At 45.4% G+C, this 24454-nt stretch overlaps 2 protein-coding genes across 7 annotated transcripts in view; one reads left to right on the forward strand and one right to left on the reverse strand.

Annotated features, from left to right (window-relative positions):
- The window catches only part of FAM118A (family with sequence similarity 118 member A), a 29776-nt gene extending 26942 nt beyond the window's left edge, over positions 1–2834 (forward strand). For all 5 annotated transcript variants that reach the window (XM_023734615.1, XM_023734616.1, XM_004380006.2 and 2 more), the window contains exon 9: positions 1698–2834. In XM_023734615.1, coding sequence (XP_023590383.1) covers positions 1698–1717 — 20 coding nt within the window. In that variant the 3' untranslated portion in view covers positions 1718–2834. The remainder of the gene's footprint in view (positions 1–1697) is intronic.
- Positions 2835–3746: 912 nt separating this feature from the next.
- Positions 3747–24454, reverse strand: part of SMC1B (structural maintenance of chromosomes 1B) — a 78020-nt gene continuing 57312 nt past the window's right edge. Inside the window, exons 19-25 of one of the 2 annotated variants that reach the window (XM_004380007.2) lie at positions 21444–21542; positions 15440–15596; positions 14764–14918; positions 13625–13776; positions 9402–9471; positions 6224–6334; positions 3747–5031 (exon numbers count right to left, since the gene is read on the reverse strand). In XM_004380007.2, the coding sequence (XP_004380064.1) occupies positions 4933–5031; positions 6224–6334; positions 9402–9471; positions 13625–13776; positions 14764–14918; positions 15440–15596; positions 21444–21542 (843 nt within the window). In that variant the 3' untranslated portion in view covers positions 3747–4932. The remainder of the gene's footprint in view (positions 5032–6223; positions 6335–9401; positions 9472–13624; positions 13777–14763; positions 14919–15439; positions 15597–21443; positions 21543–24454) is intronic. The other variant, XM_004380008.2, reaches the window with a different exon arrangement.

Below are 24454 nucleotides of genomic sequence, written 5' to 3' on the forward strand. Positions count from 1 at the left end.
GTCATTGACTTGGAGGGGCTGATGGCGGTCTCATTCTCATTGATTTGTAGATGGCCTGTTACTCTCCTCTCTGAAAGCTTTTGGGATCTTTTTCCTTGATGTCTAGAAATTTTCAGAGGATTTGTTTAGGTGGAAGTCTTTATTTACCCTTTTTTTTTTCCCCTTCATTTTTCTAGTTCTGGAATAATCTCTTATTTCCTTGATTATTTCTTCCTTTCGTCTTCTCTGTTCTCTCTTCCTGAAATTCATACTAATTGGGATCTGCTGGGTTGATTTCTAATGCCTCTTAGGTTTTCTCTAATGTCTCTTAATTTTCATTTTCTGATTACATTAAAAAAAAACTTTCTAGAAGATTTCTCAAAATTATGTTCTAGCCCCTGGGTTAAATTTTTGTTTTGGCAGTGTTCTCTGTAATTTCTGGGAGCTTGTGTTTTCTGAGTTATCTTTTCTCATAGCATCCCACTGTTTTCATCATGCTATCTTTTGACATCTTTGGGGGCACTGGGAGCCTCCCTGGTCATCTTATGCTAACCCATCCCTGACAGCATTTGAGAGAGGATTTTCAGAGAACCTGGAATTTATTTTTTCTTACTTTAAATAAGAAAACCAGAGTAAACACCTATGTAACAATCCACTAGGGATTTTTGAGCGCGCCGAAGCATTTAACATGTTAATTGCCTATTTTCTAAATGTCTTAGGCTGGGTTCTCTAGAGGAGCAAAACCAGGGAAGCATGTATATTATGAATATATATAACCCGTTAAAACCTGTCGCTGTCAAGTTTGTTCCGACTCATAGCGACCCTATAGGGCAGAGTAGAATTGCCTGAGTAGGGTTTCCATGGAGCAGCTGGTGGATTCGAACTGCTGACCTTTCGGTTAGCAGCCAATTTCTTAACCATTGTGCCACCAGGGCCCTGTAAATATATATATAGAGATTTATCTCAAGGAAGTGGCTCACACAGTTGTGGAGGCTGGCAAGTCCCAAATCTGTGGGTCAGGCATCAGGCTTCTCCAGACTCAGGTGGTTGCAGGGGCTCATGTCCCAATAACTGGAGGTCAGAGGATGATGAGTCAGATGCAGGATCCAGAGAGAGCTTTGCCAGAACATCCATATATATTGGATGCAGGCCACAGCCCCAAGAAAACTGATTGGTTTTCAGCTGGTTGGCCTTTCAGCTGATTGGCCTGGTGGGGTGTGTCTGAGCCTCGCACAGGCCTTCCCTTCAGTGATGACCCTCCCCCATCCACTCAGAGTGGAACCACCACATGGACTCTTGGGCTAGGATTTCCTGGGTCTTTGCAAACCCTGTCATAATTTACTTTGTCCCCTTTTCTGGATAATTGTTACTGTTTCCGTTTGGAGGGGTTTTCTAAGTCTCTAGTACACACACCAAACCAAAACCAAATCCATTGCTGTGGAGTTGATTGCGACTCATAGCAACCATGTGGGACAGAGTAGAACTGCCCCGTAGGGTTTCCAAGGCTGCAATCTTTATGGAAGCAGACTGCCACACCTGCTGGTGGGTTCAAACTGCTGACCTTTTGGTTAGCAGCCGAGTGCTTAACCACTGCACCACCAGGGCTCCTTGGTACACACACACATAATGTGAAGCAGTTTCTGAAATAGAAATCCTATTGCAAATACTTTGGTAGCTGAATTGTGATGTTTTGGTATTCCTTTCTTTTGTTTAAACAGATGATGCCGGAGGGTCTTGAAATGTTTAAAACCAATAAAACCTGCAACTTGAAAACCAGCCTTCTGTAACCACAGTGCCACACACACACGATGAGGAATGTTCAGAGAACTCCGCACGGGATCTCTCAATTCTGGACCATCATACACCCCAAAAGAGCTGTGTGGGAGCGAGGCTGGGTGCGGGAGCCCACTGTGTCTGACCGCTAGGAGGGAGGCGCACGCTTCAGGTACACTTTGTAAGGACAGATGGACAGCTACCTCAGGAACCAAACCGGGGCAGGGCCACACGCCCTCTTTATCAAGGTTGCTTTTTCCAGTGAAACGGGGAGAGTAAGACCGTCCTCGCAACAGTGGTTGCCAAAGAGAAAACAAGAACCCACTTACATTCTATGGTTTTCATGTGGAAACATCTGTTACTGTAGAAAAAAATTAAAGGTATGTTTGTTATACTGTTAATAGCGAAGAACAAGTGGATTCTGCACGCCCCTGGATCAGCTAGTGAGAATGGCATTTTTAAAAAACGATTAGCTAAAGAGGGCTTCTTTGGAATGGTGTCATTTTAGTGACTTCAGTTCCAGAGAAAGGGCAGGTACACTGACGGCTCAGCGGTGTGAAGTCACGAGGAGCCAGAGGCCTTTTCAAGGTTCACTTCAGTGTCGCACACGTCCATCTGGGGACATTGCCAGTGGGCAAAAGACCACGTTGCTAGCTTTTAGTTACAGTATAAATGCCAAGCTTTTTAAGTCTTTATTTGTGGATGAGGCCCAACCTTTCTATTCTCATCTCCGGAAGCTCTCCTCCCGTGGCCATGGTGAGGAGCTGGTTAGTGCTGTGGCCGGGAGCTTCTGTGGCCGGAGCGAGAGCTGGCTGTCTCCGCATCCCGGCCCTGCTTGGTCTCCGCGCAAAGGCTGCCAGCTTTTGATGCGGCATTTCTCGCCAGGCCTGTGCCACTCCCCGCCGGTGGCACTGGAGCTCCCCACAGTGTCCAGAGAGTTAACAACAAAAGGAACGTGAAGGCTGGGATGGAGTGTGAATGAGAGAGAAGCCAGAGACCCGCCCAAGACCATTTTACTTTCCTTTCCAAGCATGGAAAACACATCTTTGTCACTCTGGTCCTGAATAAAACGTTAACTGCGACCCTGTGTGCTCGGCGTTTCCCCAGGTACGAGGCGGCTTGACGTTATCTGTTTAATGAGGAGTGTAGCCTGAGTTCCCACTCAGTTGTGAAACTAAGTCAGTGATTACTTGAATGTGTTTTAAATCTTTTACAAAGCAAACACTGTAAAGTGTTTACACGGTGCAGTCAGGGGTGGCGATCCTAATCTGAGAGGACTGGAACGTAGCGTGTCACGAGCACGGAAGGGGACGATCAGGACACAGAGCTGGAGAAGTCAGCCGGCGATTCACGGGAATCTCCAGCGCTCCCAGGAGCCCCTGTAATGAGGGACTGGGTCTGAGCCAGTCCTGCTGTCACGCTTGTTTAAAATGCAGCTGTTCCTCACGACTGATCCCAAAGGGCGCACTGTGAGGGACACACACTGCTTATGTTCAGTTCTGTGAGAAACAGGTTGGGACCACAAATTATGGCCGTTTGCTTATTCAAGCTAGAATGGTTTCTACATTTTTAAATGATTCCATTTTAAATAATCATACAGGTATCTCTTTAAGAGCCTCCTTGCTGCCTCACCAAACCCTAAGGAATTTGTCTGGCCCTTTAAGATGCGGTTTGCTGACCCCTCGCAGGTGAATGGAAACCTTGCCCAGCTGCATGAGCTGCTCAGGAAAACGCCACAGGCCACACACACCCGGCCAGTTGCTCTCCCTGTTCGGTCCCCCACACCTGCCCCGTCTGGGTGAGAATGTGAGCCCCCCCATCTCGGTCCCCCACACCCGCCCCGTCTGGGTGAGAATGTGAGCCCCTCCTTCCACCGCCACAAGCAGCAGCCTTGTCACGCTCATGGCCACAAGTCAACGGAAGGTCGTTTTCAAGAGCGAGCACCCTGTTTGTTATCTGTGTGCCTCTTAACCACTTAATGTGTGTAAAGCTGGCTGGCGTTTCCGTTAGGCTCCTGTTGTACGTGTCGCTGAGGTTTGACCGTTGGGCCCCAACCCATTCCCCCAAGCCCTGTGGTTTATGGAGTCTGCCCTGCAACAGGGTGCTGCGCTGTCCCGAGCTGACTGCTCTGAAGGCTCACTGGCGTGGAGGCGTTGGTGTCAGAAGAGAGTTAGGATCGCCCAGCAAGAGCCAGGGGTCTCATGTGAGCCCCTGGCAGCATCTACAGGACATTCAGAGTTCAAGCTGATGTCTCTTCCAGAGAGGGAGAAGCAGGGGACTCAGACGCTGTGGCCAGCACTACACAATCAGCAGTGACCCCAGATTCGCCCGTGAGGGCAGGAACCGTATCTTGTGACTTAATCTGTCTCTCAGGCACAGAATGTGTTCTGTTGTTACGGGCAATGACGATGAGCTGCTGGGAAGCAACTCCATCACTTCAGGAGGCTGCTCGATGGTTAGCTCCTGGACACAGCACAGTCTTACTGAGGAGACCACCACGGGCGTCCTAGAGTTTTTCAGCTCCATTTTGAAACGGAAATGAAGTACTGTTGAAAATTCTGCATCTTTCTTTCCTGCCCAGAACAGTGGATTTGAGAAGCCAGTTGTTACCTGAGAAAGCCTGTGTTTTCTGATATTTCCTTCTTAACAAATTATATTAGAAACATTTAGATTGCATTGGAGCAGACACATTTCAATTTTACCATTAAAATGGTTTTTAGTTTCCAAAGTTATAGATTGGAGATGTTTGAAACTTTTTTATTGATATCTTCAATATTGATAAACAGTTCCTCTGAAATGATTTTCCATAAAACAACTAACCACTCTATCATTTAAAAACTAAGATTACTTAAATGTGCCAATAGTTAGCAACTTACTAGATTGTTTACTTAAATAATGGTACAAAATTGTTAACTTTTTCCTTAAACTCATTCAAAGTTAACTCTCACTGGAAACTCCCTGCAAGGGTGGACCTTAAACACGCCTTCCCTGGAGGAGCTACAGCTGCGTTGGTCTTAGGTACAATTTTTCTTAGCACATGAGGCTGCTCCTTCCTGCTCAAGAAGTCATTACGCAAGAGCTGTGTGAAGGGCAGCGTGGGAACTAAGCCGTGATTAACCTGACCACTACATGACTGTCCCGTGGCTGGGAGTTGACAGTGGCTCACGAGGGCACTCGCTCCTAATGGGACTCCTGGTGTCTCTTGCTTTCTTGGCCTTCGGTGTCTGGATACTGAGAGAGATCAAGGGTCAGAACCCGGCTGAACATGTAGTCATCGTGCTAAAAAGAAGACGTCAAACGTCAGTTTCCATATTGAGGGAAGAAGCATTAGTAACTGTAAAACAGGGCATTAGGGATTCTGGGTTTGCATCTATTTAAAAAGCCTACAGGTACCCACCTACAAAGGTCACACTCAGTCATCTGCATTTACACCAACTATTTGTTTTGTGGAGCCCTGCTGGTGTAGAGTGGTTAAGAGCTCGGCTGCTAACCAAAAGGTCGGCAGTTCAAATCCACCAGCCACTCCTCGGAAACCCTCTGAGGCAGTTCTACTCTGTCCTGTAGGGTGGCTGTGAGTCAGAATCGACTTGATGGCAATGGTTATTACATTGTTCTGTATTATGTATCTGGCATGAGGCTTTCCATTCTTTCAGGAAACCTGTTTCCCGGTGGGGGTCACTCCCATTCTGTAGGCACAGGAAGGTTAGTTAATTCTTACCTGAGCTTAAAGCAAAATTCAAGAAGAAAAACCTAACTCTAAAAACCAAACGACCTGAACGAGCTGCTTACTCCGTGAGCCCACAGAACATTCTGAGTGGCTTGATTAAGGAAGGTGTGTCCGATTCTAAAAGCTACTGTAGGACCTGGGACTCCTAATAAACGTCTTGGTTTCTTTCTCTGAGACCTTTGGAAGATAAGCGGTCCCTTGCTAGTTCTACCACAGTGTGTTTGTTTTTGTTTAAAACCTCCAACATTAGAGATACGAAATACAACATCACCAGTATAGCCTACGTGTGACTTAACATGTACTGTTCACAAAACAAAACTATCATACCTACTGTTTTGCAATGTTCAGTTTGCTTGTTTCATTTAAAATAGCTCTTAATTCTCTGTACTGTCACAGAAAAATATTTGAGTAGTTGGAAATGTTATTGGATCACAAAATCATTTAAGCCTGTATCAGGTGCAGAAACCAAACAGTATCTCCAGACTCCATTTATAACTTTTTCCCCTATTATAATTTTGAGATACATTTTTTAAAATTGTGGTAAAATACACATGACTCAACACATGTGCCTTTTCATCCACTTTGTGTGTATCAGTCAGCAACACTAATTCCCTTCCCCGTGTTGTGCATCCGCCACCACAGCCTGGCCCACCTGCGTTTGGGAGCTTTAATTGGAAAGGCCCGGCCCGCCAGGAAGGAGGCGAGGTGATGTTAAGTTCCCACCCCTGCCCAGTTTGTTCTTACCTCCGGATAGATGCCGATGAGTGCGTCGGCTCTGGAATAGAGCTCCTCTTTTAGGGAGATGATTATCATCTGGAACTGCTCCTGAGTCTGTTCTTTGATGTAACTTGATACCTGGGAAGATATAAAAAGCACCGTTTTACCAGCAAGGAGAAGGAGGCCTGGTTTCTGGGCACAGTGACTGCATGTCAGTCCACCATCACTGCAGAAATTGCAAATAGATTCTAAAATATGAGGTAAGTAAAAAAGTAGAAACCTCATTAAATCCATGATGTAAAACTAAGTATTTTTACAAAATAAAGCTCTAATTTAGGATACTACTGTGTGACTGTGCAATCAGCCTTTGTAACACGATAAAAACCACCATTTGAATATTTTATGAGGGTGAAGGGGCTGGTATTTAAACTTCCAACTTCCTATTTTGCCAACTCAAAGCCTGAAGATGGGGGAAAAACTGCGGCAATCTATGTATTTGTAATTGGTAATCAAGTCAGTTGGTTAGAGGTGAACTCGGTGGCTCTTTCAGGAAGCTCAATTCCAAGGTTATGGAGTAATAAGAACAAACGGGTAGAAAGGGGTCTTGGTGAACAAGCTAGTGAGAATTCGGAGGAGGACAGTGAGGAGCCCAGCTGAAGGAGCAGGGGTGGCAGCTGCAGCTGGGGACTGCATCACCGGTTGAGGTGAACAAGGAGGCCGAGTTCGCAGGTGGAGGGGACTCCAGCCCGAGAGGCGGTGGTCGCACCTCCTGGGATACGGGACTGAAAGGCCTGGGCGAGGGGACGGGATGCCGAGACCTAGGGCATGCGCTCTGCTCGGAGGGTTACCTGTTAGTGAAACCTGGGAGAGCCGGAACTTGACAGGACTGCTTTGTTCTTCCCCGGTCATGCAAGTTTTCCGCCTTTGACAGTGACAGGGTGCAGTCCTTAACCACTTTTCAAATACTCGTTTTATTCAACTGCTGGAAGATATTTGAGTTTTCCTTCTCTGACAGGTATCCACCTTACACAGGTTCCGGCTTCGGCAGGTTTTACTGTACAGATGTCGGGCACCCTGATCACAGGAGGCAGCGGAGGCTACTTCACAGCTGCTCCTACTGCACGAAGGCTCACACACGGCACTGGAGTGCCGGGAACACGGGTCTCAAAGGGAAACGAGCATTTAGGTGTTTTAGTACGTGGGCTGGGCGTCAGGAGTCTCAAGGAAGACCTAGTGCCTGCAGGTGCCACCAAAACCAACTCCTAAACTGTGTCAGAAGATGCAGATACCTTAAATGCCAGTGAGGAAAGAGTCCACAAACGTCCCCTCCCACAGGATATGGGACATGCAGCGCCACAACTAGCCTGGCAAGGGGGCGGCCTGAGGAGCCAGGCAGGGAGCCAGTCACCCGACGCAGGTGGGCTGGCGCTCGGCAGAGGCAAAGCAGGATCTGTCCCTTTCCCCTGTTCCTTCTCCAAGTTACCAGGAAGACTGATGGTTTGGGGCCAGTAATAGGATGTGGCTCTGGTCTGTCCTTTGCATGAGGTTCAGGGGACTGGGGATTTGTTGGTTTTCTACATTTTGTGGGTACGAACCATGGGATATGTATCCTGCTGACTGTGACCTGCTGAAAAAGCAGGGCACTAAAGAGATTCGGGTTAGGTTAATACAGCTCGCAAAGAGGACTAAGGTGCGCCTGACTCGAGCCATGGTGTTTTCAATCGCCGCATATGCATGTAAAAGCTGGACAGTGAATAAGGAAGACCAAAGAAGAACTGACACCTTTGCGTTATGGTGCTGGTGAAGAATATTGAATATACCAGGGACTGCCAAAAGGATGAACAAATCTGTCTTGGGAGAAGTTCAGCCAGAATGCTCCTTAGAAGCAAGGGCAGCGAGACTTTGTCTCCCATACTTTGGACGTGTTGTCAGGAGGGACCAGTCGCTGGAGAAGGACATCATGCTTGGTAAAGCAGAGGGTCAGCGAAAGAGAGGAAGACCCTCAACGAGATGGACTGACACAGTGGCTGCAATAATGGGCTCGAGCATAATGGCTGTGAGGATGGCGCAGGACCGGGCAGTGTTTCGCTCTGTCTTACATGGGGTCGCTGAGTCGGAACTGACTCGACAGCACCTCACGACAACAGTACCACTTGGGAAATGCTACCAGAAGGCCCCTCAGGCTGCAGCGACTGCAGATATGACTCCCAGGCATTTCAGGTGAGACTCAGTGGAGTAAGAAGCGCGAGAGGCCAGCTTTGGAGGCCTAGACCCACAGGGGGCAGCACTCCAGGAGTGAGTACACCTCTCAGGGTGAACTCACGAACCAAGCTCCCAAGACTGAGGTCTAGAGGAGAATTCCAATTTACAAGTTAGTAATGAGAAACACATCCGTCAGCGTGGCCAGAGCAGCCTGCCTGTGAGCAGGCCTAAATGCAAAGCCCAGTGGTTTCTGGAAGATGGCTGGGCCTGGAATCAGCCAGGAGAATCTGATTCCTCTCCAGATGGAAGGCCTGGCAGTGGCTCATGACCCCAAGAGTCTGCAGCTGGAGCACTCCCTCCTGGCAGTGGTGGGTATGGTCACGGCTGACCAAGTAACCCGCTCTCATGGCAGAAATTCAATCCAGTGACGCTCAGAAGAGCCTGCCTCCTCAGTGTGGCTGTGCCGTCCATGCAGACCTTTAAAATTAACTCTAGACTTATACTGTTCCCTTAGTTCCTTCATTGTCCTAGATACTGAAAACAGAATCGTACACAATTACAGTTTAAGCGACTGGCTGTATTCTGATAAAATTGGGCAGGGGAGGGGGTAATGGCAGAGTTTTAAACTTTAAATCCTTTGGAATTTTATTTAGAAATGTTATTTTTGGACTTCATTTAACAGTTAATTTGATGAGACCACATAAACCTGTGTGCCGCGGCCTGCTATAGGGACCTCTGGTCGTGGACGTCTGGACGTGGGGTGGGGCGCGGCCGTCTTCACCAGCTCCCTGTGTCAATCCCCAACAACTCACCGAGGGTCCCCTAACCCTGTGTCGTCCTGTTTCTAGATGTTTAACTTGGGTTTTAAAAATATTTTGATTTTTATTTAGTTATCATCGCTTTGCCCACAATCCTGTTTGCTCAGGATAAACTGCCTTCTGACCCAATGTGATCCTTGAATTGTGTACAGGCGAATGAAAGTCAAAAGCAGAAAGACACTTACTTTGCCGATGTTAGTATTGTCCAGGGCTGCGTCCACTTCATCTAAGACAAAGAACGGGGCTGGCCGAAAGCTAGGGAAAAGATGACAATTCAGTAAGTTACAACTTTCTATTTGTCTATAAAAGGCTTGGAGGAGGGTATTCAGAGTACATGAGAAACCTGCTTCTGGGGGCTGCTGACTTGTTGTCAATGGCTCTGTGTTGCTAACCCCACGGCTCTGTTTTCATCCCTCTCCCGTGGACCCAGACAGGCACTACTGAGGTTGGGCACTGTCCCCTCCTCCTGGAAATGCTTCTCTTGACTTCTGTGGCCCCAGCCTCCTCTCCCCACCTTACCCACTGCTCCTTCCAGGCCCCTTCGGCAGCTTGCACTCTCTTATCTAACTGGCCGCCCTGGTGGTCTCATCTGGTCTCGGGTTTTGAGTACCATCCGTCTAGTGATGGCGCCCACGTGTCTACCCGCATCTGCCCTCTCTCTGAACTCTCGCCTCACATGTCCAATGGCGCATTCAACAATTCCATCTGGTGTCTAATCAACATTTCGAACTCATCCAAAACCACACCCCTCACTTGCTCCTGCAAACCTTTTCTCTCCTGTGGGTTTCTTCATCTCAGTTAATGGCGGCTCTTATCCCTCTAGCTGACTAGGCCAAAACCCACAGAGTCATCCCTGACTTCTCTTTTCACACCCTACACCTGTCTGTCCTCCACGTGCCTGTCAGTTTGTCCTACTGTGGGGGCTTGTGTGTTGCTGTGATGCTGGAAGCTATGCCACTGGTATTCAGATACCAGCAGGGTCACCCATAGCGGACAGGCTTCCGCTGAGCTTCCAGACTAAGACAGACTAGGAGAAGGACCCGGCAGTCTACTTCTGAAAAGAATTAGCCAGTGAAAATCTTATGAATAGCAGTGGGACACTGTCTGATATACTGCTGGAAGATGAGCCCCTCAGCTGGAAGGCGCTCAAAAAACGACTGGAGAAGAGCTGCCTCCTCAAAGTAGAGTCAACTTTAATGACGTGGATGGAGTCAAGCTTTCGGGACCTTCATTTGCTGATGTAGCATGACTCAAAATGAGAAGAAACATCCATTAATAATTGAAATGTGGAATGTACAAAGTACGAATCTAGGAAAATTGGAAATCGTCAAAAATGAAATGGAACGCATAAACATCGATAGGCATTAGTGAGCTGAAATGGACTGGTATCGGCCATTTTGAATCGGACGATCATATGGTCTGCTATGCTGGGAATGACAACTTGAAGAGGAACGGCGTTGCATTCCTCGTCAAAAAGAACATTTCAAGATCTATCCTGAAGTACAACGCTGTCAGTGATAGGATAATACACATACGCCTACAAGGAAGACCAGGTAATATGACTACTATTTAAATTGATGCACCAACCACTAAGGCCAAAGATGAAGAAATTGAAGACTTTTACCAGCTTCTGCAGTCTGAAATTGATCAAACATGCAATCAGGATGCATTGATAATTACTGGTGATTGGAATGCGAAAGTTGGAAACAAAGAAGGATTGATAGTTGGAAAATATGGCCTTGGTGATAGAAACGATGCCAGAGATCGCAGGATAGAATTTTGCAAGACCAATGACTTTGTCACTGCAAATACCTTTTTTCAGCAACATAAACGGTGACTATACACATAGACCTCACCAGGTAGAAAACACAGGAATCAAACTGACTACATCCGTGGAAAGAGACGATGGAAAAGCTCAATATCATCAGTCAGAACAAGGCCAGGGGCCGACTGCGGAACAGATCATCAGTTACTCATATGCAAGTTCAAACTGAAACTGAAGAAAATTAGAACAGGTCCACGAGAGCCAAAGTACGACCTTGAGTACATCCCACCTGAATTTAGAGACCATCTCAAGAATAGATTTGACACGTTGAACACTAATGACTGAAGACCAGACGAGTTGTGGAATGACATCATGGACATCAGACATGAAGAAAGCAAGAGGTCATTAAAAAGACAGGAAAGAAAGAAAAGACCAAAATGGATGTCAGAAGAGACTCTGAAACTTGCTCTTGAATGTCGAGTAGCTAAAGCAAGTGGAAGAAATGAACTGAAGAAGAGCTGAACAGAAGATTTCAAAAGGCGGCTCGAGAAGACATAGTAAAGTATTATAATGATACGTGCAAAGAGCTGGAAATAGAAAATCAAAAGGGAAGAACGTGCTCAGCATTTCTCAAGCTGAAAGAACTGAAGAAGAAATTCAAGCCTCGAGTTGCAGTGGTGAAGGATTCTACGGGGAAAATGTTAAATGATGCAGGAAGCATCAAAAGAAGATGCAAGGAATACACAGAGTCACTGTACCAAAAAGAATTGGTCGACGTTCAACCATTTCAGGAGGTAGCATATGATCAGGAACCGATGGTACGGAAGGAAGAAGCCAAGCTGCACTGAAGGCAGTGGTGAAAAACAAGGCTCCAGGAATTGTCGGAATATCAATTGAGATGTTTCAACAAATAGATGCAGCACTGGAAGTGCTCATTCGTCTTTGCCAAGAAATTTGGAAGACAGCTACCTGGCCAACTGACTGGAAGAGATCTATAATACCTCTGAATTGTGGTGTTGGCGAAGAATATTAAGTATACCGTGGACGGCCAAAAGAATGAAGAAATCTGTCTTGGAAGAAGCACAACCAGAATGCTCCTTAGAAGCAAGGATGGCGAGACTACGTCTTACATACTTTGAACATGTTGCCAGGAGAGGTCAGTCCCTGGAGAAGGACATCATGCTTGGTAAAGTAGAGAGCCAGCGAAAAAGAGGAAGACCCTCAGCGAGATGGATCAACACAGTGGCTGCAACAATGGGCTCAAGCCTAACAATCGTGGGTATGGTGCAGGACCGGGCAGTGTTTCGTTTTGTTGTACAGAGGGTGGCTATGAGTCGGAACCGACCGGACGGCACCCAACCACAACACCACCACCTGTCTGTCAGCACATTCTGTCTGCTCAACTGTCTGCTATCACCCTGGTCCGGCCACCATCACCTCATTACCTCTCACCATGTTACAACAGTTTCCCAAGCCGGCGTCTGCCCCTGCCTGCAGAGTCTATTCTCCACATGGCCAGGCTCACTCCTGCTTCAGAGCCTTTACACTTGCTGTTCCTTGTGCCTAGGACATTCTTCCCTTAGCTGTCCACATGACCTGCTCCCTTAATTCCTTCACATCTTTGCCCAAATGGCACCTTCTCAAACAGGCCTTCCCTGGCTTCTCTTTGTAATACTGCAAGCCCTTCCCTGCCTCTCTCCAGATCCACCTCCTGCTTCATTGTCTTCTCTGTGGCACTTGTCATTTCCTCGAATTCTCTGCACTGGAGAATAACTTACTAAAGCACCTTATTTATTATCTGTCTTCCCAAAATAAAACGGAGATTTCTATCTTGTTCACTGATACCCAACACCTACAACGGCACCTGGCACACAGTAAACACGTAGTAAAGACCTGCTGACCAAATGGATGGGGCTGAGCCTGAGTGACGGCCTAACTCTGCTGAGATTTACTCAGCACAGGCTCAGGCTGGGGTCCCTGCCTCACGGGCATTCTCTTTTCCTTGCCTGTGGTAACCTATAGCTCTTCCTTCTTCAGACCCATGAAAAATAGTGGTAGAACTCCTTTATGGAAATAGAGAGGCAGCATCATCCACACCTTAGGTCTACCTCTGTGCTTTGAATGTTGGAAGCTTTTAATTGCCTTAATTTTAGCTAGCTTTTTGCTTCCTGATTTGTTTACAAACAGTGCCACCACTATTGTCAGTGGAGGTGAAATACTGTTTTTCAGAAGAAATGCTTTGCTTAACATTGTTTACTAGCTAGCAGATCTCTGAATATGGACTAGGAAAATAATATATAATTTTTGTTTGTTTGCTTAGATTTGTTGTTGTTTTGGCAATCCTGATGTCACATCTGGCCAATTGAAATATTTCTTTTTCTTGTTGCTGTTCTACAGAGCTGGAATATTAGTAGCTACTGATAACAGAAATGGAGTAAAAATGTGTCAAAGACTGAACTCTCTCTTAGGCTTCCTGTCTAAATTGTCACAGGCCTGAAACATGCCCTGAATTGCCTGGCTGAAGGAAACAGTTCTGTCCCACATTTGCTAAGTATTACTAATGACAAGCAGTTAACAGCTCCTCTGTGGGGAGGCCCCCTGGTTTCCGCCCCAACGCAGCATTAACGCCTGTTGCGACCTCACCTGTGCACAGCGAACAGGAGCGCCAGCGCGGCCACACACTTCTCCCCCCCTGACAGATTGTCCATCGGCATAAACCGTTTGCCTGGGGCCACGCAGTTATAGCTGATCCCCTCCAAGTAAGGCTCTTCGGGGTTCTCCGGGCTCAGAAATGCCTGAAACACGTTACTCATTTAGCACTACCAGAAAAGCAACCAGTAAATTTTAGTTTGGGATTTTGACAGTTTAACTGTGAAATACTCCCTTGGTTAGGTTTTTCTCCATTTTGGTGAAAAAATACTAATGCTTGAAAATAATGAATTTACATGGAATCACAGACAACAGGGTTGTATGGGTGGGTTTAGAGGGAAAACATTCTAACACACCCAGGCCTCCCCACCGACTGCCATCTGAAGAGCAGCACGTGCTGCGAGTCTCAACCAACAGCCTCCATTCAGCCCACTCACTGGTCCATTCATGGAATGTTAAAGAGCACCTATTCTGGGCCAGGGGCTGCAGATACAGCGATGAACTCCGCCCTGGCGGGGTTAATGGGTTTTTTTCGTCTTAGAGAAGTTGCAATTTTATTACCTCATTCACAAAGGAAAAACATGAGAAAGACATCAAAACAAGTCTAGAAGACCCCACCTCTGCCTTCAGTCCACACACAATTCAACAAGCATTACCACGGTAACGATAAAGGAAGGGGCGAGTGCTTACAGCCAAGAGACCGTCAGACAAAGGGACATACCTGGTCTGAACCTGCCTTTTGTTCTTTCCTCCCCCCCCACCCCCACCCCTTTGTTACTTCACCTACCCCAGAGATCAGCCATTTTCCCAGCATCCTCTACCTTTACCACAGATATGAACAGTTCCATTAAATCAAAGTAGTACCAGACAAGAGAATTTCAGAAGTGAAGAGAACTTGGAAACCAAATGATCTGACCTGCTCATTTTTCACATGAAGAAATGGGCCGGAGGGGCTGGCGGTGGTGAGTGGGATCTGGAACACAGGCCATTCTGTCGCCCATCTTCAGGGATCGACTTTGCCCTTAAGTGAGTCGCTCACATCATGTGGTGGCTGTTACTTATTTCCCACCAGAAAACAGCCACCAACAGTAACACAATGTTTCCACTAGAATTTGGGGGTGAAAAATACATACTTGGGCGCTGTTGTTTCTGCAGAGCTTCTTGTAGATTTGATCAATTGAGACTGACACGTGCTCAAAACACTGGCTGAAAAGATCGTATCTCCTTTTTTTCACCTGTTCAAACTCTTGCCTACACATTCTGGCTTCCTTTCTGCTGGCCTCAAAAGCTAAGAGAGAATCAATGTTCTTACTTTATTTTACGACCACTGGAGGGCTTCTCTTATTTAAACTTTAAAGCATGAAATATTTTTAAAATTGGATTTTAAGTTTGGTTTTCTGGAGTAAATCTACCTTCAGAATACCTCAACTATTATTAATTCCAAAAACATGGCCCTTACAATTGGTGAGCCTTTTTCAAGTAGGGCCAACTTCTAAATAATAGTGACAAGTTCAGACAGAGTATTCCATATGCCTATTATTCAGGTTTGAAAAAGTATGTTAAATATTATCTGTTCTAAAATAACAAGTAAATCTGTTTTTAAATGAAAGCTGAACATTTTTCAAAAAGGGAACAAGTAGTGATTCAGTATTAAAAGCCCACACTAATCTAAGACAACAGAGGACAATACAGATAATAAAAACAAGGTGCAATCCATGCGGACTGGTGGAAAGGGCTCTAGAAATCAAAACTTCAACACCCAGGACTCTGATCTCATTAGCATAACAACTAAATAAAGCTCAGTTTCACCGTCTGTGGACTCCTGAAACTTGTCTCTGACCGCCTTCAATTTCTCCTGGGCTCTTAGGTTGGGAGCAGCTGTCTTCAATAAAATATCTTCCTGGGATGCTACTTGCTGCCGCAGGAGTGTGAGCTGGGCCTCAACTTCTTTATCATATTGCAGAGCCTATTAGGGGTAAGAACAACAATGACTGGCATGCCCTGGATGCCCAACTGCTAAGGCAAGGCACGTATGCCTGCGGCCCTCTCGGAGTCTTTGATGCTTTTGCAGGAACACGCTTTACCTCCTTATTTCTTCATCTGCTAACCAATAACCACTCGTAATCACCTCCATGTATTCCCTCATTAAGAATATCTCCTGCTCGCCTACTATGTCTTAGACACTGAGGATTCAATGATGAAAAATAATCAGTCCTTGCCCCTGCAGAGCTTGCAGGGAGTCGACATGTCACCTGGGTTTACAGCAGAGTCACAAGCTATTCAGCATACAAGCACAGGTCCTAGGGCAGAGTGGAGGGTCCAGCCCAGGAGGAAGGTAACACTTAGGCTGAGACCTGAAAGATGAGCAGGACCAACTCCTGTAAAGAGGGAAGGGCAAAAGTGCCTCAGGGGGTCCCTCCAGGAAAACTCCGTTGACTTTCCAGGGTGGGTTAATTAATAATATATGATAAAGGTGACATTTCAATTCACTACAAACAGAAGGATTATTTGATTAAATGTTGGTGGGTCAACTGGCTAACTCGGCGACCTTTTAAAAAGTAGATCCTTACCTCATACGGTATGTGGTTGTTAGGTGCCGTCCAGTCAGTTCCTACTCATAGCGACCCTATGAACAACAGAACGAAACACCGCTGGGTTCTGCGCCATCCTCACGATTGTTATGCTTGAGCCCATTGTTGCAGCCACTGTATCAATCCAGCTTGTTGAGGGTCTTCCTCTTTTTCACTGACCCTCTTATTTTACCAAGCATGATGTCCTTCTCCAGGGACTGGTCCCTTCTGATAACGTGTTCAAAGTATGTGAGATGTAGTCTCACCATCCTTGCTTCTGAGGAGCCTTCTGGCTGTACTTCTTCCAAGACAGATTTGTTCGTTCTTCTGGCAGTCCATGGTTTATTCAATATCCTTCGCCAACACCATAATTCAAAAACATCAATTCTTCTTCAGTCTTTCTTATTAGTTGTCCAGTTTTCACATGCATGTGAGGTGACTGAAAACACCATGACTTGGGTCAGGTGCACCTTGGTCCTTAAAGTGACATCTTTGCTTTTTAACACTTTCAAGAGGTCTTCTGCAACATATTTGCCCAATGCAATACTTGGTTTGATTTCTTGACTGCTGTTTTCCATGGGTGTTGATTGTTGAACCAAGTAAAATGAAATCCTTGACAACTTCAGTCTTTTCTCCGTTTATCATGATGTAGCTTATTGGTCCAGTTGTAAGGATTTTTGTTTCCTTTCTGTTGAGGTATAATCCATAGTGAAGGCTGAGTCTTTGGTATTCATCAGTAAGTGCTTCAAGTCCTCTTCACTTTCAGCAAGCAAGGTTGTGTCATCTGCCTATCACAGGTTGTTAATGAGTCTTCCTCCAATCCTGATGCTATGTTCTCTTACATATGGTCCACCTTCTAGGATTTTTTGCTTGGCATAGAGATTGAGTAAGTATGGTGAAAGGATACAACCCTGATGCAAACCTTACCTGACTTTAAACCATGCAGTATCCCTTTCTTCTGTTCAAACAACTGCCTCTTGTCTATGTACAGGTCCCTCATGAGCACAATTAAGTGTTCTGGAATTCCCATTCTTCACAATGTTACCTGTAATTTGTTACGATCCACATAGTAGAATGCCTTTGCATAGTCAATAAAACACAGGTACACATCTTTCTGGTATTCTCTGCTTTCAGCCAGGATCCATCTGACATATTTCTGGTTCCACATCCTCTTCTTAATCCGGCCTGAATTTCTGGCACTTCCCTGTCGATATACTGCTGCAGCTGCTTTTGAATGATCTTCAGCAAAATTTTGCTTGCCTGTGATATTAATGATACTGTTCTATAATTTCCACATTCGGCTGGATCACCTTTCTTGGGAATAGGCATAAATATAGATCTCTTCCAGTCAGTTGGCCAGGTAGCTGTCTTTCAAATTTCTTGGCAAAGACGAATGAGCACTTCCAGTGCTGCATCTGTTTGTTGGAACATCTCAATTGATATTCCAACAATTCTTGGAGACTTGTTTTTTTTTTCACCAATACCTTCAGTGCAGCCTGGACTTCTTCTATACCATCAGTTCCTGATCATATGCTACCTCCTGAAATGGTTGGTACAGTGACTCTGTGTATTCCTTCAATCTTCTTTTGATGCTTCCTGCATCATTTAATATTTTCTCCATAGAATCCTTCACTATTGCAACTTGAGGCTTGAATTTTTTCTTCAGTTCTTTCAGCTTGAGAAATGCCGAGCGTCTTCTTCCCTTTTGGTTTTCTATTTCCAGCTCTTTGCACATGTCATTATAATACTTACTACGTCTTCTCGAGCTGCCTTTTGAAATCTTCTGTTCAGCTCTTTTTCAGTTCATTTCTTCCATTTGCTTTAGCTACTCGACATTCAAGAACAAGTTTCAGAGTCTCTTCTGACATCCATTTTGGTCTTTTTTTCTTTCCTGTCTTTTTAATGACCTCTTGCTTTCTTCATGTATGATGTCCTTCCACAACTCATCTGGTCTTTGGCCATTAGTGTTCAATGTGTCAAATCTATTCCTGAGATGGTCTCTAAATTCAGGTGGGATATATTCAAGGTTGGACTTTGGACTTGTTCTAATTTTCTTCATTTTCAACTTGAACTTGCATATGAGCAATTGACGATCTGTTCCACAGTGGGCCTGGCCTTGTTCTGACTGGTGATACTGAGCTATTCCATCATCTCTTTCCACAGATGCTGTCAATTTGATTCCTGTGTATTCCATCTGGTGAGGTCTACATGTATAGTCGCCATTTATGTTGTTGAAAAAAGGTATCTGCAATGAAAACGTCATTGTTGGTCTTGTAAAATTCTATCATTCGATCTCTGGTGGTGTTTCTATAAACAAGGCCATATTTTCCAACTACCAATCCTTCTTTTTTGTTTCTAACTTTTGCATTCCAATCACCAGTAATTACCAATGCATCTTGACTGCATGTTTGATCAATTTCACACTACAGGAGTTGGTAAAATCTTCAATTTCTTCACCTTTGGCCTTAGTGGTTGGTGTGTAAATTTGAATGATAGTCTTATTAACTGGTCTTCCTTGTAGGCATATGGATATTGTCCTATCACTGACAGTGTTGTACTTCAGGATAGATCCTGAAATGTTCTTTTTGACAATGAATGCAATGCCATTCCTCTTCAATTTGTCACCCCCGGCATAGCAGCTCATACGACTGTCCAATTCAAAATGGCCAATACCAGTGCATTTCGGCTCACTAATGCCTAGGATATCGACATTCATGTGTTCTATTTTATTTTTGATGATTTCCAATTTTCCTAGTTCATACTTCAATCCACGTTCCTATTGTTAATGGATGTTTGCGGCTATTTCTTGTAATTTTGAGTCATGCCACAACAGCAAATGAAGGTCCCAAAGGCTTGACCCCATTTATGGCATTAAGGCCGACTCTACTTTGAGGAGGCAGCTCTTCCCAAGTTGTATTTGAGTGCCTTCCAACTTGAGGGGCTATTTTCCGGTACTATATCAGACAATGTTCCACTGCTATTCAGACAGTTTTCACTGGCCAAGTGTTTTAGAAGTAGATTGCCATGTCCTTCTTCCTAGCCTGTCTTAGTCTGGAAGCTCCACTGAAACCTGTCTACCATGGGTGACCCTGATGGTATTTGAAATACTGGTGGCAGAGCTTTCAGCATCACACAATCCACCATAGTAACACAAACTGACAGATGTGTGGGGTCAGACCATATTTTAGTATGATTTGTTTTTGTATATCATACCATATTAAAAAGAAAAACAACCCATTGCTGTCTAGTCGATTCCAACTCATAGTGACCCTATAGGACAGAGTAGAACTGCCCTATAGGATTTCCAAGGAACGGCTGGTGGATTCAAACTGCCAACCATTTGGTTAGGGGCCGAGCTCTTAACCACTGCACCACGAGGATATATCGTACCATACAGTAAAATAAATTTCAGGTTAAAAAAACCAACAGGAAGAAAATGTTGATAAATATTTACTCAGTAATGAGGTGGGGCAGAACTTTCTAAATACAAAAGCAAAGGGAAAAACCACTAAATAGAAGATTACAGAAAAGCCAATGAAGACTAACGCAAAGATGCTTTCTGATTCCTAAAAAATACTACAAATGCAATCAAATCGCCCAACAAATTTAGCAAAATATATTAGTGACACATGAAATGAAAAGATGTGGTAGAGATTGCTCAGCATCTATGCGCCATTTCTTCTTCCTAACAAAGGCCACATTTCTGACCAGGTAGTTCATTTCTTCTTCATGCATCCCCTGTACCCTAGGGGGGTGGGCCTTCTTGGTCTAAGGCTAAGTCCACCCCCCTTCCCCCAACCAGTGATGGGTTCAGGAGTGGACATGTGACACAATTCTGGCCATTATGATGAGGGGAAGAAGCCCTGGTGGCTCAGCTGCTAACCAAAATGTCGGCAGTTCAACCCTACCACTAGCTCCGCAGGAGAAAGATGTGGCAGTCTGCTTCAGTAAAGATTTACAGCCTTGGAAACCCTATAGGGCAGTTCTACTCTGTCCTATAGGGTTGCTCTGAGTCAGACTCGACTCACTGGCAGTGAGTTTATCATAAGGGGACAACTACTGGTGCTTTATAGGGGAGAACCTTTCTTTGATCTTAAAAACAATATCACTACAAAAGATAGCCTCTCTCTTCCCCTGAAGTCTGTGACTGTGCAGCTGGGAAGCCAGGAATGAGTATGGTCATTTTGCCCTCGGGAGAGAAGCAGCCTCAGGAGGAAGCCATCTTAGTTATCTAGTGCTGCTATAACAGAAATACCACAAGTGGGTATCCTAAAGGGTTGCTACGAGTCGGAATTGACTTGATGGCAGCGGGTTTGGTTTTTTTGGTTTGGGTGGCTTTAACAAACAGAAATTTATTTCCTCACAATTTAGGAGGATAGAAGTCCAAATTCAGAGCACTGGCTCTAGGGGAAGGTTTTCTCTCTCTGTCAGCTCTGGAGCAAGGTCCTTATCTCTTCAGCTTCTGCTTCCTGGTCCCTTGGAGATCTCTATGTTTAGGTACCTATGTTACCCCATCTCTCCTCTGCACTCGTTTATTCTCTTATATCTCAAAAGACATGGACTCAAGATATACCCTCTACTAATCCTGCCTCATTAACATAACAAAGATAACCCATTCCCAAATGGGATTATAACCACAGGCATAGAGGTTAGGATTCACAACACATATTTTTTGGTCGACATAATTCAATCCATAACAGAAGCCAACACACAAAGAAATGTATGGCTACAGGAATTACAAAGAAACTGAGCCAGAGCAGTCCGTGGGCTGGGGGTCTAGGTCTGTGCCTGCGGCTTTGGCGGTTCTGTCAAACCATTGGCTAGGGCTTTAGGACGCCCGTGCTCCCAAGGCCATGCACTGGGGGACTGATAGGAAATGCAGGAAGCTGGAGGGCGGTGTCTCCTTCTGTTTACTGCAGGATTTCTCAAAGCCTCTAACATTCATTGTTAAGTCCCAGGAAGGGAATAGAAATTTTCAAAATTAGTTGGCCACAGAAACTCTTCTTTGGAAAGACATTTCATGGGACGAATGTTCTGCAGAACACACAGCGAGAAATCCTGATCTACACATTAACAACAGAAGTAACTTATTTACTGCTATTTCTTTAAGAACTGTTAGGAAATCTACTTTTTTTTTGTTAAACTTTACACTGTACTGTGTAAAAATTATTCTGCAGTATTAGTATTTAAATATTCAGCATTACCATGAGTTAGTTACACACAATGGAAATCTTTTCTAGTACCTTCAAATCCTCTCTCAGAGAGCTGTAGTCCACTTCAATGGCTTCTTCTTTTTCATATATGTCAATTGTTGCCTGGGTACCTTCTGCTTCAGTTCCCAACTGAAAAATAAATGAAGCCCTTTCCTTGTTATCTGAAATGGTGATCACTACTCATCCATCTACCCCAGGCCCGCCGGTTGCTTGCCACCTCACTCAGGTTAAAAGCTAAAATCTTCACAGTGGCCTGTGAGGCCATGGTGATCTGCCCATCAGCCTGGCCCTGTTGCCTCTCTCTCCAACTTCATTCTGTGCCAGTTTCCTGTGCTCACACTGCTCTGGCCTCACTGGCTGCTTGGACACAGCAGGCCCACGTCCACCGCACTCTGCTTGCACACAGCAGGCCCACCTCCACCGCACTCTGCTTGGACCCAGCAGGCCCACGTCCACCGCACTCTGCTTGGACCCAGCAGGCCCACGTCCACAGCACTCTGCTTGGACACAGCAGGCCCATGTCCACGGCACTGCCCTCTGCCTGCACAGCCTTCCCCTAGACAAGCACACCACCTCCCCTTGTACCTCCTCTACTTACGGTCACCCTCCGTGTGGCCATCCCGGGCCTCTCCACCTAAGCCTGCAAACTCCCCTCTGCCAGTCCTCTATTCCTTCCCTGGCTTCGTTGTTTCTTTAGCATGCAGGACCACCTAACAGTATTTTACTGTTTATCATTTTGTTTGTCCACATACCTTGCCCCCACTAGAATGTGAGGGAAGGGAATTGGGGTGGTCATATTCACTGCTGTATTCTCAGTAGTTAATGCCCTGCTGGCACAGTGGTTAAGAGCTCAGGCAGTTCTGGTCTGTCCTATAGGGTTGCTATGAGTTAGAATCAACTTGATGGCAACGGGTAATGCAATGATTGACCATGGATATTTAAATTTCAATATAGCACTCTCTGAGCAAAGGAAGGAAAGAAGGAATGAGTCAGTGAGCACTCATCCTTCACTCAGGCTGTAATGCTGATACCAAAATCCAGGACTCAAATGAAAAGAATTAAACAAAAAAAGAAAACCTTTGTCACTCACTCCTTCCCAGATATTCTCAGCTGAAACAAACTAAATGAAATCACTTCTGGAGTTAAGTTTACATTTTATTCAATACGTATCTATTACAACAGTTCACACAGAAGTTGAACTTGAATACAAAATGTACTACTGAAGCCTGAACCTCACAATCTGTTTCTGTGATTCTACAATCTATTTTATATTAACCTTCCTTGTGAGTCATCTGGTGCCTTGCTACTCAAAGTGTGGTCAGTGGGCCAGCAACAGCGGCCTCACCTGGGAGTCACTAGAAATGCAGTCTCAGGTGTGGCCAACATGGCGGAGTAATCAGACGCTTCCTATATCCCTCTTACAACAAAGACCTGGAAAAACAAGTGATTTGATTCTATATGAATATCTAGGAGCCCTGAACAAGGCAAAGTCTGAGTGATAGAGGAGAGGCAGACTCTTTGCAAGAAGCAAAGAGCACCAGAGCCGCGGTGGTGCAACTGCAGCGCCGCGGCCACACCGGTCCCCAGTGAAGCAGACAAACAGCTGTGCTGTGCGTGTGCTCAGGAAGCACTTTCCACATCGAGAGAGACCCGGCAGCAGAGATTCTGCTTGGACACTCCGAACCAGTGAAAAGCAGCTCCCAAGAGGCTAAGATAAGTATATGCGTGCACCCTTCCGCGGGGATTGAAAACAAAAAAATCCCATTTGGGAAAAACCTTTCTCCCTTTTACCTCCTCCCTCTGCGCTCTGCACCGGGAGTCTGCTGGGCCAGAAGTAGATCCCAAAAGGCACCCTGACCCATTCTCCTGGCCTTGAAGAGGGAACAAATAAGCTACTGGCTCCCCTAAGCCAGGAACACAGGGTCAGCACAGCTCCTTTGCTAGGCGCAGGTATCAGGGGTCCACAGATTCTAAGTGCCTTATACCCCTGTATAGACTTGTGGGGACCCATCTCAACGGCGTTAGTCCTCACTACCACAGTACAACAGGACAAACATCTGAAGTTTAACTGCTTCAGCTCTGAACTGGCAGATTTGTGACCCTCGAAACAGCCCTGCCCCTTAAATAGGCACTTTTTATCGATCTGCAGCAGGGGCCTGAGGACTGGTGATATCTCCTAAAGTGCCTAGCCACCTGCTACAGGAGTCCAAGAAAACGTGGTGCCCTCGAGGCTTTACAGCCAACAGAGTGGGGTGCTCATAGTCCGGCTGCAAAACTCACCTACCTACTCACCCTAGAGAATAGGGGCACGCTTTCCTCTCAGACTCTCAGAGGCAGCCGTCAGCCCCCTGCCTGGCTCAGCACATGATTCCCTACCACAGCCAGAGTCCAGTGCCTGCACCAATCACCCATGCCTCTCTAGGACTGGGGGTGAAAGCCTGCATCACACACCTGGTGACCGATTGCCTGAACACCCGAGCTGAACCCATATAGGAAAATCTAATGGACTCCTGTGTGCACATACTTAGTTACAGAACTAACTACCTGGTAACAGGACGTTAGAGATCCAAAGGCATCAAAAATCAAACCAGTGCACACAAGCAGCCTATTCGGGCATATCAAAACAAAACAAAATAAGAAGCTAGGTCTCACTAAACAAATACAAAATAAAATTATAATAAATTATTGATGGCTCGGAGACAACAGTCAATATCAAGTCACATAAAGAGGCAGTCCATGATGGTTTCAGCAAGCTCCCAAAATAAAGAATCAATAAATTCTCTGGAGGAAGAGAACTTCTTGGAATTACCAGAGGCAGAATACAAAAGATTAACATACAGAACTCTTCTAGAAATTAGAAAGGAAATTCTACAGAATGCAGAAATATCCAGGGAACACACAAAGTAGTAGCGGAACTTAAAAAAGTTATTCAAGAACATAATGCCAAATTTAACAGGCTGCAAGAATCCAGAGAGACAGCAATCAGAAATCCAGAAGATTAACAATAAAATTTCAGAATTAGACAACTCAATAGAAAGTCA

This window comes from Trichechus manatus, unplaced genomic scaffold, assembly GCF_000243295.1.
Source record: "Trichechus manatus latirostris isolate Lorelei unplaced genomic scaffold, TriManLat1.0 scaffold00069, whole genome shotgun sequence".
NCBI lineage: Eukaryota > Metazoa > Chordata > Mammalia > Sirenia > Trichechidae > Trichechus > Trichechus manatus.